Source organism: Drosophila mauritiana, chromosome 3L, assembly GCF_004382145.1.
Source record: "Drosophila mauritiana strain mau12 chromosome 3L, ASM438214v1, whole genome shotgun sequence".
NCBI lineage: Eukaryota > Metazoa > Arthropoda > Insecta > Diptera > Drosophilidae > Drosophila > Drosophila mauritiana.
Window position 1 is genome coordinate 15212633 of NC_046669.1, and position 12700 is coordinate 15225332.

A 12700-nucleotide genomic window follows, 5' to 3' on the forward strand; every position below is an offset into this window, starting at 1 on the left:
CGTGCCCCCAAGGGGGCGGGCGGTGTTTCAATCCCCCGACAACTTTGTATTTGAAGTTGTGGCCGCCGCCAGACAATTCCCGGGAAACGGATCAGGGAGAGGACAGGCGTTAAATGCTACCTATGCCTCCCACAGGATTTGGGGATCTGGAGCTCTGCTCTGATCCGTGTCAAGGGTCTGGACTGGGTTTTGCCAGGGGTTACTCGGCTAACTTATGGCCCTGTCTGCTGCAGCCTCTGTTCTTTGTTTAACTAATTAAACTCTTGTAGCAGCCAGCATGCAAATACCAGGCCATATTTTGGCCTTGCCTCGGAAAAACACGTGTCGGTCTGGCATGGAAAAAAATAGATGGAAAACAATGCGAAAGAATGTTTTAGGCCCTAAACTAAACGCATGTCAGAATTGCATTGTTTTCCTTGAGCCGGAGACAAGAAAAATGATGTTGCCCATGGCCAGGATCTGGACAAGATGCTATTGGTTCGAGCTTGAATGACATCAAATGGCCTACCATTTAAGGAAAATTATCAATACGAAATTATAGGGAATTAGTTTTCAATTAATTAAAAAATAAATTAATCAATTATGTTTCTTTAAGTAAATAAAACTATTACTATTTATTATATGGCAGTTTCAGAATGAGTAACATGATTAAAATCAGAGTCTCTTCATTAGCAAAATAATTTTGAAATATTTGTAGTTCTCTTAAAAAGGGATAGTAGTGACATAAAAATTATAAAAAAATTAATGAATATTTTTCCCTAAATTTTCATTTTATTGCACAGCACAATGGATCGAATCAGATAGGCTCGCTGGTAAATTTGTCGTATTATGTCCGCGGCATTTGTGTGTGTTTGCCGGACAAATGTCCCATCATCAGCAACTGTAGGGCATTAAAACTAACTGTTAAATTATTAGCAAGACAAGCCATCCATCTCGGGCGAAGGTCCTCGGTGGGTCCTTGCAACACGAAACGAAACGAAACAGAAATGAAGAAAAATTGCGGCATGTCAGTGAAAGGCAGGAGGAGCAGCAATAAAAAGGACAAAACCGACAACATGAAGACGTCTTCAGCAGGAGTAAGCGAAACACGCGCCAGGAGCATCCAACATCCAACATGCCGCCGCCAGGACGAAAAAGTAATAAGTGTGTCTATTTGTTTGCGAATATTTCATTTCCCGTGCCGCTTACCCCCGATTTCACCGGTTTTCCGCCCACAGCAGGCTCCTGTGCAAAAAAGGACGAAACTAGGGGTCTGTCACGAAAGTCGCATTTCCCAAAACTAAATTATACAATCGTAGATCAAATTTAGTCGCTGTTTACGGCTAACAAACTCCAGTTGAATTTGCAAAGTATTATTTTAGCCCCAGGTTAAAAAGGTTAAACCTTCAGGCATCATTTTCATGAATCAATAAATCTCATTTATTCAAAACTTATGTGATATTCTAATAAATTAATATATTTAAATATGCAAAATCAGTTTATGGTATAAATGGTATTTTTTCTTTATTTATAAGTTCAATAATGGTATATTTTAGTGTTTTTAAATTTGAAATTACTTTTAGAATTTTTTTTTTTAATTTAGCAACTGCTGTTGGCCCATTTGATTTATGTACATTGAACTTGCTGAAAGTTCAACTAATACATAAAATGCAAACGGCGTGCGTAGGCAGGGGAAGAAAAAAGTTAGTGTAATTTATAAAATGCAAGCCACACATGGTGCCTTTTTGCCTGTGCGAGGCGCTGAATGTTATTAAAAACAATATAAACAACTTCCCGGTGGGCTGTTCGGGGTCGATTGTTTATGTGTGAGGGGGTTTTTGGGGCGTGGAAAACAAGCCTTAAACCACAAAGTACCACTTTTCCTGCCTATTGGACGACTGTGCGGCAGTTGCGGCAATTTTCAAATTGACTTTTGCACATGTTGCCGCCGTAGCGAAAATGCGGGCAAACAATGTAGCCAAAGTACGTCCCACTAAAATCAAAAAAACATAGCACAATAGGCTTAAACCGTCTGGGTGTGTGCGAATCAGTGCTGGCAAGATTATATGAGAAAAAGTTGGACTAACTACAAAGGAAATGATAAAAGGGGCTTACAAGGAGTATACAATCGAAAACGTCTTCCTCTGAGAATTTTAATGCATATAAACAAGTCTTTTTTACCATGAATTAAGATTAGTATTAAATATTTTAAAATATTTAAGTTAAACAGTGAAAAAAAGTAGGCTTAAAAAATCCAAGTCAGCTGCACTGACATGAGTTTTGGCCGCTATGTTGGCCACGAAGTAGTGCAAAAAGTGGGCGAATACAACAAAAACAAGTGCATGGGAAATACGTGCCATTTGAGCGCGTGAACGGAATACACAAATAGTTGGCCGCTTCTGCGCCAAAAGTCAAATATCTATCAAAATGGCATTAGTGGCGGCAGCTGCTCTTTTACTTTAACAATTCGCATTTAACGCTCCTTTTTATTTGAATTGTAGCGCGTTGCGGCAGCTCCGACTTCCAGCACTGCCCCTTGGGTAGGCGCTGTACAGCACTGACACGCTCAAACAGTGTTGCAAGCGATCACGCTCACCAACACATGCACGCCGAATTTCGCACGCTCGCACACGAACACAAACAAGGGTAAGAACGCCAAAAGAGACACACAGAGAGAGAGAGAGAGGCAAGAAAATAAAAATTTCCAGCGGCGTCGGTGGATTTGGATTTGTTCTGAACGCTGCGCCGCAGTTTTTGCCGATTTGTTAAAAGAAAAGCAAGCGTTTCGTGTCTGACATGATGAAAATGGCAATGGCAAATGGTGCAAATCCGCTGCAAACAATGAAGAAAACAATCGGCGACGAGGAGTCCGATGAGTCCGATATGGAAGAAGAGGAGGAAGATGAGGAAGACGAGGAGGAGGACGATCTGCCGGATGTAGCGCTACAAATCGACAGCGAGGATGAGGCGGAACTGGAGGCGCAGCGCATTCGTTTGGTGGAAGAAGAAGCAGCCAAGACAACAAAAAAGGCCGAGAAAGAACGGCAGCAGCTGCAACAAAAACAACAACGGCAAGCGCAGGTCAGTAACGGTAACGAAGAGCAGCTGGAGGAAACTGGAAAACCCAGCAACAACAAACGCAAGGCCCGTGGGAGGCCCAAACGCAAGGTTTCCACCAGTTCGCAGGCTTCCAGTGCCTCCGTCGCCTCCAGTGCTACTTTGGTAGCCGCTCAGGTTCTCGCAGATGAGAAGTCACGCCGCTTCATCTACAGCTGTACCAGCTGCACACACCACTACGACGACAACCTGATCCTCTCCAGACACTTTCAGCTGGAGCATGTCGAGAAACCGAAAAGGAAGCGAGGCAAAACCAAGGCTTCTGCTGAAGAACCTATGGTTACTCCTCCCTTGATCATTGATCCCTTGGAAATGGGCCAACTTAAGGCCTGTGCCCAGTTGCTCGTCCAAGGAGAATCCGTGCTGCAACTGTGCCTCGCCTGTAACTCACAGTTTGTGGATGTGGTACGCTTTCAGGAGCATCTCAGCCAGCAGCATGGCTATTTTCAGTTGCTGGTGCCCAAGGAGGAACCCACCGATCTCCCACCGCATGCCATGGTCACAATTCCCGGTGCTCTGGCTCTGAACAAGGCCAATGCCCAGCTTCAGCTGCCCATTCCAGCTCCGGAAACTCCGCCACCCGAGCAGGAGGCTCCGCCGAGTACCGTGCCCAATGACAAGGCGGATCTCACCATGATCAACGACGTGGTCGCGGATATTGCAGCCGAGCGAGTGAAGAAAACCAGCAGCTCCAAGGTTAACAAGATGATCATCAAGCTTCCTATGCCCAAAAAAAGAGGCAGAAAGCGCTCCAAGCCGGAGAGCATGCGGAACGAACAGGATAATGCGGAGAAGACGGACAAGAAGAAAAAAATGAACAAAGAGGAGGGACAGCAGCCAGTATTGGAGCCACTGCAGGTCAAAAATATAAGTAATCTGGCGGAGCACGCTGCAACGGAGGTACCACAGTTGAGTAATGTCGTAAAAGTTCAACAGAACGCGAAGGGATCAAAGAAAGACGGTACTCAGTCGGCACAGAAATCTGAGACTAATCCCAAGCACCTAGAGAATGCTGAGACAAATTCAAAGGAAGATCACCAGTTGTCGGATAAGACAGAATCGGTGGCTCTGAAAGGAACTATTAACGATAAGCAATTGACAAACGATGAAGCAGGCAAAGCAGGGACACATAAAGATGACAACAGCCACCAGAAGCAGTTGGATAAGAGTGAGGAAGGTCATTCCCAGCCGGCGAGTGCTGGCAAATCGAAGAAGGTGGATCAAGTGCATCAGCAAATGCCTGTCGAGAGTTCAAAGGATCACCAGCAGATGTCAGAGGTAAGATCACACATGAATTTTTTTTCTAAGAAGCTGCCTATTAAAACCCTCCTAATACAGGAACCCACCAATTCAACCAAGCGCAAGCGCGCACGCAAAGAGCGCAAGTCACCGACACCCGTACTCATTCCGCTGGGAGACAAAGAAATCAAGGAGGAGCCAGAACTCCCAGTGCGGCGCATGCGCAAGAGCCGCCAAAATGTGGACTACGTTGTCGAAATCAAAGATGAGGAGGAGGATGATGACGAGGAGGAAGAGGCTGAGGTGGATGATGACTCCTCAGCCACTATTTCGCCGCACAACAGCTCAACAGATGAGAGTTTTACCTCGATCAAACGTGAGTCATCGGAGGAATCGCAGCACAACGGAATCGGGGGAATTCACACCTGTAATTTCTGTGGCAAAACCTTTAAGCGCTTCTCAAGAATGCAAGATCACCTGCGCCTCCATACCGGCGAGAAACCATACGTGTGTGGACAGTGCGGCCGGGCTTTCCGCCTAAAGATGCGTCTGGTGGAGCATCAACTGCGTCATCGCGCCGAGAAGGCATACAAATGCGATATCTGTTCAATGCCACTGGCCACCAAGCAGGATCTCTCGCTGCACATGCGTCATCACAAGAACGATCGGCGCTACAAGTGCGACAAGTGCAACAAAGGATTTGTTCGCAGTTCAGATTTGTCCATCCACGTGCGGATTCACACGGGTGAAAAGCCCTACAGCTGCGATCTGTGCGGTAAGGCGTTCCGTGCACGCCAAAATCTGGTGGTCCATCGACGCACTCATCTCGGCGATAAACCCATTCAGTGCGAACTGTGCGACAAGCGTTTCGCCCGCAAGATAGATATGCGGGTGCACATGCGCAGGCATACAGGTGAAAAACCCTACAACTGCGATGCCTGTCAGCGTGGCTATTCGTCACGTGTAAATCTATTGCGCCACCAGGAGCGTGAGCATGGCATGGAGGAGCAAGTCTCTGGATCGGGCACGGCGGATAAGAAACTCCCAAAAACGGCAACAGAAAACGAGCAGGAAAACGAACCCAAAGCCAAAGCAGCGACACGACGTCCGCGACGCGAGAAGCTGCAGCAAAAGATTGCTGCTCAGGAGAAGCTACTGAATGACCTGAAGCGTAGCTTGAGTGCTATGCCAGAAATACCTGAGGAGCCAACGCAGGACAAACTTGATGGATCTGGCCAGGACATACCGGCAGATGCCGGAGCAGGACATGCTCAAGTCCAAGTGACGCTGTCCATGCAAATGGAGCCAGCACCCAATACCGAGGACGACGAGGAGATCACGCCGGAGAAGGAGAACGCTTTGTCCAGCGCGATGACAGCCGATGGCAAGACAAAGGCGAATCGCAAGATAACCAGCTACTTCACTGTCGTGGGTCAGCAGGCGGAAATTTAAAGACTTAAGTTCAGGGTCAGCAACACTTCTTACTCATTACCTTTTAAGATGCCACTGTACTTGGAAATGATGGAGACATTTCCCTAGCGTAGCGCACACCTCGCAATTTAACTTTTTCGATTTAAAATGCAATCTTGCAGCAGGGATCAAGTATTTTCTATATATTCTATTTATATACTTACGACCTTATATTGAGGATACGGTTAGCCGCGAATTATTCAAAGTTGTGAAGGACATAAAGCCGACAAGAACAAGAAAAGACTACTTTATAAAAGAAATAATGATATTTGATATGAAGAAATCAAGCAAGAGACTGCAATGAGTTTTATACATAAATATATATATATATTTTTCTATAGACAGAGCAACTTTTGTGAACAAAATAAGTTAAACTATGTAAAATACCAATAAATTAGTCAGTAAGCTAGCATGGGAAATGTTTGCAACACTAGGCAACTAAAATATTTTAAAATTCAATGGCTGAAACTCAAATTTCATTTGAACCAAATTGAAGTCCCAAATCAAGGTTTTTATAAATAATTTGTAAACAAACAAACGCTCGACGAATTCAATCTTATCGAGCTTCAATATCAGCAAAACTTGATATTTATAAACAAATGCGCACACCGATTCGAATTTGATTTGCAAACATATTCCCTCCATTCCCCCCGCATTTATAATCCGAACAAGCTGAGAAATATTTCACAATTTCATTTAATTTCACAGCAAACATAAAATCAATTGCAAGTCATTTAGCATGCAGTTTATACAAAATCTGCAACTTATGCTCGAAATTCCAAAACAAACGTAATTTTATGAATATAATTTTAAATTTATATTGTATAAGCACATGAATTGCTTTGGGAAAAGTTTTTATATATTTTCCCTTGGAAAGCATTCTGCACTATCTCAGCATCTCCGCTTACTATATTTATTTTATATACTTTACGCATTTACTTTAGTATATTTACTTAATTTCTCGAATCGTAAGCGTAGTGAAAAGGCAAATGAACATGCAAAAAGTCAACATCGCTTATTTCCTACATACACTGAACGCATTTTTGTAAATTGAATTTGTGGCAGCTTCGCTCATTCTGTAGCATCTAAGAGAGTCCGATGAATATACGTTACTTTATAATTTCACATTTGTCGCTTGTTAATTTGATGCCACTTGCCAGTTGTTGTGCCCGGTACTTCAACCCCGAAATTGCAATTATTTGAATGGGGGTGTGCGAGTTTTATGTTTTATGTTTATGGCATAGGACAACCAGAGGCAGCTGCTGCTGCTCCTGCAGCCCTTGTCAATTTTTCAGCACTAACTATTGCTCGAGAGGATTGCGTTTGGGGTGGCCGAAGGACCACGGAGAGTAAATGTCGAGCGGCAGTTTGTCATTTCTAATGGGGTTGTACACGGTTCATTTCATGGTGCCAAGGGGTTGATATGTGAGAGAGATAAATAAAGCGGGACAAATGGAGCTCTGAGAGAGATTTATGCCCAGATCCAGGTGGAAGAGCTATCTCCTAGGCGATCATTGAACTCTACGGAGCAGGATAATAGCATCGCTATCGAAAATACTAAACAAAAAATATACTTCCAAAATATCAATTTCCCTATCTCGTCTTAAAATAAATATTCTTAATAAATAAATTCATAAGAGCAGGAATGTGAAAAAAATCAAATATATAAAAGATAAGCTTCTGCACTTCTTTGGTGGGTGACATTTTCATTTCGACCGGCATTCCGATCTAAACAAAAGCCAATTTCTTTTGCTCTTCGCATGATTTGGCCATATGCTTATCATCTGGCAGCAGCAATGACAATTTATTTAGTTCTGGCTCTCAAACAAAAGCGCAGCCGGGGAAAAAATGCTAAAATCAGCGAATAACAGAGGCCAAATATGAGGAAAAAAGAATTTGCTTGCTGCATGCTTGCTTTCAATGCAATATTACGCATACGACGCGTGGTACCGCGTGCTTTGTTTGGGAGATTGTGCCAAAAGCCAAAAAAAAATAAGGGAAAGCAAGAAGACAGTCAACGTGACACACAACACATAGGCACACAAACACACACACATGTGCACGGGAGTTGTGCATGCTGGTGTGTGCGAAAATATGCAAATTAAGTGTGGCGACTTTTGTTCTCGCCGTTTTTTGGTGTAGAAAGCGTAAAAAGCGAGCAAAAACTGTACGTATACACATTATTTGGGCTGGCGATTGTGGAAAGCAAAGCGCCGAAAAAAACGAGTATACGCCCCGTTGTACAGTCAGTCAGTCCGCAATATGTGTGCATGTGTGAGTGTTTGCGTGTCTGCCTGTGTCTGTGTGCCGATCAAGCCTGCTCTCCCCTCTCTGTTCTTTCCCTCTCTCGTCTTCACTGTTTTGTTTTGTTTCTGGCTCGACTCGTCAGCATTTTTACACTTTTATGTTGCTGGCTTTTAATTGAATTTTGCTCCATTCTCAGACTTTGACTTCTTCGGTTTTTTCTGCTCTTTCTTTTCGCTGTGGTTAATTTTAAAACTACCCATAAAGCCACACGCTGCGCCGACGTGAACAGAGGCAGAGGCAGCGGTTTTTGGTACCAATACAATTACATTCTGCCTACACTGAAAAAAAAATAGAATACCTATTTTTTAGTGGGGTTTCTTACAAATTTTATAGCTGAAGCACTATTTTCTAGCAATATAACCTTTAAATAACCCATTTGCTCAAGGTTTTTAGTTGTTACATAATGTAATTTATTCTAATAGACTGATAACTTATAGTTTTAGGCAGCATAAGCAACAACACGGATTATATTTAAAACAAAAGTAATGCATTTTTGTAATATTTTTTCTCTGTGTAGACTCATTCATTTCACTCTCTCTCCGCTTTTGATTTTGTTTGCTAAGTCTCTCTGCTGCGTTTCTTCTGCTCTTCATCCATTGCATTCTTTTTGCGGTCGTTAACTTGCAGCTGAACGTGTTTTGTTGTTATTGTTGATATTAGCCGCTGCGCTCTCCTTCTTGTTTATTGTTGCATCGCGCTCAATGTTCTAAGTTCTGCGCTCTCGAAATGCGCCAGTGTTTGTGTTGTTGCCTGGCTTTGTTGATTTGTTTGCGCAGCTCTCATTGCTTTGTGTGTGAGCCGCTTTGCTATCGACGCTTGTGTTTGTGTGCGTACGGCAAATGAGAGCGAAAGAGAGAACTGTCAAGTTTTCCAACACTCAAGCGAACGCGCGCCATTTAAAGATTTTAAATCGCCAACGGTGCGTATGAATGATTAAAGTGCAAAGTAATTTAAGGTTACATTTATGCGATTCCTTTGTTTATACTAAATAAGATTTATATTGTATAGTGTAGGGTAATAGGGTTTTAATACCAATGCAATTCTATAATACGTAATTCATGGTTAATGGTTTTGGTCAAAGGAAAGTTATATTAGGGCTGTTGAAGAAAGACTAATGTAGGTAGCAACTTAAGTTACCTTGGGATATATATTAGATATTAGAAAATATAGCACCTTTTATATTATTTATGTACATATAGACGAAATTGACAAATATGAAAGTCGTTATACGTTTTCTTTCTGTTTAATAGGAAATGCAAACTATTATTGATTTAATTTTGAGTTGTAAATTTACTTCCGCATGAATATTAAAAAAGAAAAAATAACAATATAAAACATGACAGGCACTTTTACTTTCCTATTTTTAGTTTAATGGGAAATGCGAACAATAAAGGAGTTAATAATTTCGAGTCATAAATTTAATCTGCACTATGCTCAAACTGTATTTTTTCATCAATAGAACAAAATAAATGTGATTAAAACCCGCAGGACCGTGAAATCAAATTAACAGTAAATTAATTCTACTATGCAATCCACTAGTTTTTTTTATGACACCAGGATTACGAATTTCTTGAATTGGTTCAATTGATTTACACGATTACCAAGCGATATTGCCAGCGTTAGCAAGAATTTTTATTCATAAGTCCTGTTGACAAGCCTCATCCACATGAAATGCATTAAAAATTATTTATCCATAAATCATGCAATCGTTAATAAATAAAAAATGCATTCGAGTTCATTTCCCGTCGACAGTGAAATGGCACATAAACAAACAAACAAAGTCGAAAACGTTAAAAATGGAAATAAACGCGAAAAAAATATAGCCAAATGCATAAATAAATCAGAGCAGCGGGAAACAACAATGCGGCCTGTCGCTCTGTCGAACAAACAAATATTCATAATTGTAAAAAAGCCCAAAGTCAGCTCCCGCAGGGCTTCAATTGAGTGCAAGTGAGAGGGATAGCGCGGCGGGGGAGCGAGATGGACTGCAACTAACCGCTGAATGTGCATAATTTATAAAGCTAATTAAACGCGCATTTAACTAATTAAAAATATAGCGCGCTTCAATTATTGAAATATGCTGCCCAATTATGATGCAGTCGGAGGAAATTTGCAATTAAAATACATGCAGTGCACACACACCTACATATATGCACAGATTCGATTCCCTAGCCGAATTACGCCGAATCGAATGCTCAACGTGGCGTATACGTAACGCTAATCAAAGTGTATATTACGTATACGACAGCTTGACATGTGTGATGGTACAAGCTAATTCTGGTAGCTGTTATTTGTTGCTGTTACCGCTGCCGCTGCCTTTTTGGCTTTTAGCAACCAAATACTAATTGACATCTCGCTATGCCGCCTACGGAGGGTAATGGTGGAATAATAGGGCCGAACACATGTCTATAGCTTTACAGTTAGCCCACTAGTGCTTGCCAATGCAAAAACAGTTTCAATTAAGCAATTAGCGCCATTGAAACAAATCCAACACGTTTTGTGGCTTATAAACTGAAGCATCATGTCGATTGGTTCGAACCCTGCGGTCGATGGAATGGAACCGGGAATAGGCCATAGGACTGGGGATTTTGTTTTCTGCGGCCATTCATTTAAGGCAATTAAAGGGTAATTGGGGTATGCGTGTTTGCTTGGGTATTGATTGATGGATGGTGAAGCCTGTTTGCTAGAGAGTAAAATACATAAGTAATTTTACCCAGATTCTTTCAAAATTTGCATACTAATGTATTAGATTTAATTAGATTAAAATGGTTTAGATATCTGTCAAATAATTATAAAAATCCTTCAAAATCCACAGTAACTTACAGTCTACTAAAGTTTAGCAAATATTGATTAGTGTTAGCCTTATTACGTGCATTACAAATACAAATGCAAATGCCATTTTCGTTACTACTGCTAATTTGCGCAATATTTTTGCCCCGCTCAGTTAGCATATTTATGCGAATTTTTCGCTTCGGTTCAATTTTAGCCACAAATCGAAAAAAACAACGTATACAACGTTAAAGTCTTGATCCTAAACGTGAATCTACATATATATCCGTAAGCTGCTTACGGCTTTGTTGTCTGCCGTGAAAACCATTCTGTATTGACGTCAGTGTTTTGCCCTCCTGCATTATATAAAGCGGCTTAAAGCGAATCCATCTCTGTTTTTTTTGGGGGAATGACGGAGAAAGTCGGACTTAATACGATGGGATTTGATTAAGTTCGATTTGAAGAATTCGTGGACGGACATTGGCCCTGATGATGATGATGCATCGCCATTGCCATTGCAATTTGCACTTTAATAAACCCGATAAAGCACCGCAAATGTTAATTACATTTGCAAATGCAATCAATATCGAACTGCCTAATTTAATTAACCAATCGCTAAGTTTTATTTGCCGCGTGGCCAAGTTGATTAAAATTGTAGGAGGAGTTTTCGTTACAGTTCGCTAAGTATTTTGGAGAGAGTATGCGCTAAAAGTTAAACGGAAAAGTTTGCACTCGATTTGGAATATTAGGGGTTTCTATTTATATACACACTTTTTATGGCCTGATTTTAGGGTCCTAACGTATAAGATTTATTGGTCTTTAAAAAGGCTTATCTTTATTTGGTACTTCGGCTTCTCGGCTAATTGGTACCACTCACATTATGGTTATAACTTGTGGTATTATTAATAAGTTATCTTTATGGCAATTTAATTGATCTAGTAGTTACTTGTTGCTCCTATCATGAAGAAACTTTCGAACTTTGCTGAATTTGTGGAACTTGAGCTTCTACGAACCCGCTTGATCTTAACATATCTTAACCTGCCCATCAACATCAATCCCCCAAGGTACAGAATTAAGTTTGTTGCCCTAAGGTTTTGGCCGCAAACAAACACCGAACATATGTTTACTATTTAAAGCCTTTAACCAAGCAAACCAGTCAAGGGTGTCAGCTTAAAACAATAAGTGTTGCTGGCCAACCGAAAGCGGTAAATTGGATGGCAAATCAGTTAAAATAATAACAATGGTATGGCCGCAACAATGACGCCGGTAGTAACAGCAACAACACAAAGATAAACAACTCATTAAAAGGAAATTAAACAGCCGTGAACCAAAACGAACACCATGTCACGACCCGTCACTCATACGCACTGTTGTCTGGCCGTACGTGAGTGACGTTTCGCGGTTTGATAAAGACACTCGTTACTCCTCCAAAAAAAATAAAGAATTTCACCAAAAGGAAATTGAATAAGGGCATTGATATGTAATGCAAAATTTAAATGACTTTATCGTCTATAAATATAAATAAATGGAAATACATTTTATTTGAACATATCGCCTCTAAATGTGTCTAGGCTAAATGCTACTTTGCTACAAAAAGCAATGACTAAAGAGTATAACAAATAGTTATCTTCAATAGACCTGGGGTGTGGTTAGTCAAAAGTATTTAGCATCTGACTGTTGACTTTGCTCGGTTGCCAACTCGAACATTTTTGGTGGTTTTTAGAGTTTATTTGATACAAATATCAGTTGAATAGATTGCAAGAGAAAAGTGTTAGAAAAAGCTTAGCTCAGGCAGAGAAAGAAATTTCTTTCTAATGGC

At 41.2% G+C, this 12700-nt stretch overlaps 2 protein-coding genes across 3 annotated transcripts in view; one reads left to right on the plus strand and one right to left on the minus strand.

Moving 5' to 3' along the window:
- Positions 1 to 12700, minus strand: part of LOC117141607 — a 44123-nt gene that overhangs the window by 3917 nt on the left and 27506 nt on the right. The gene's annotated exons all lie outside the window — the stretch shown is intronic.
- On the plus strand, positions 2641 to 6930 carry LOC117141605 (zinc finger protein 37 homolog). The gene is made up of 2 exons (XM_033305121.1): positions 2641 to 4374; positions 4435 to 6930. Exons 1-2 carry the CDS (start codon positions 2776 to 2778, stop codon positions 5785 to 5787), a joined length of 2952 nt encoding a protein of 983 aa, XP_033161012.1. The 5' UTR covers positions 2641 to 2775; the 3' UTR covers positions 5788 to 6930.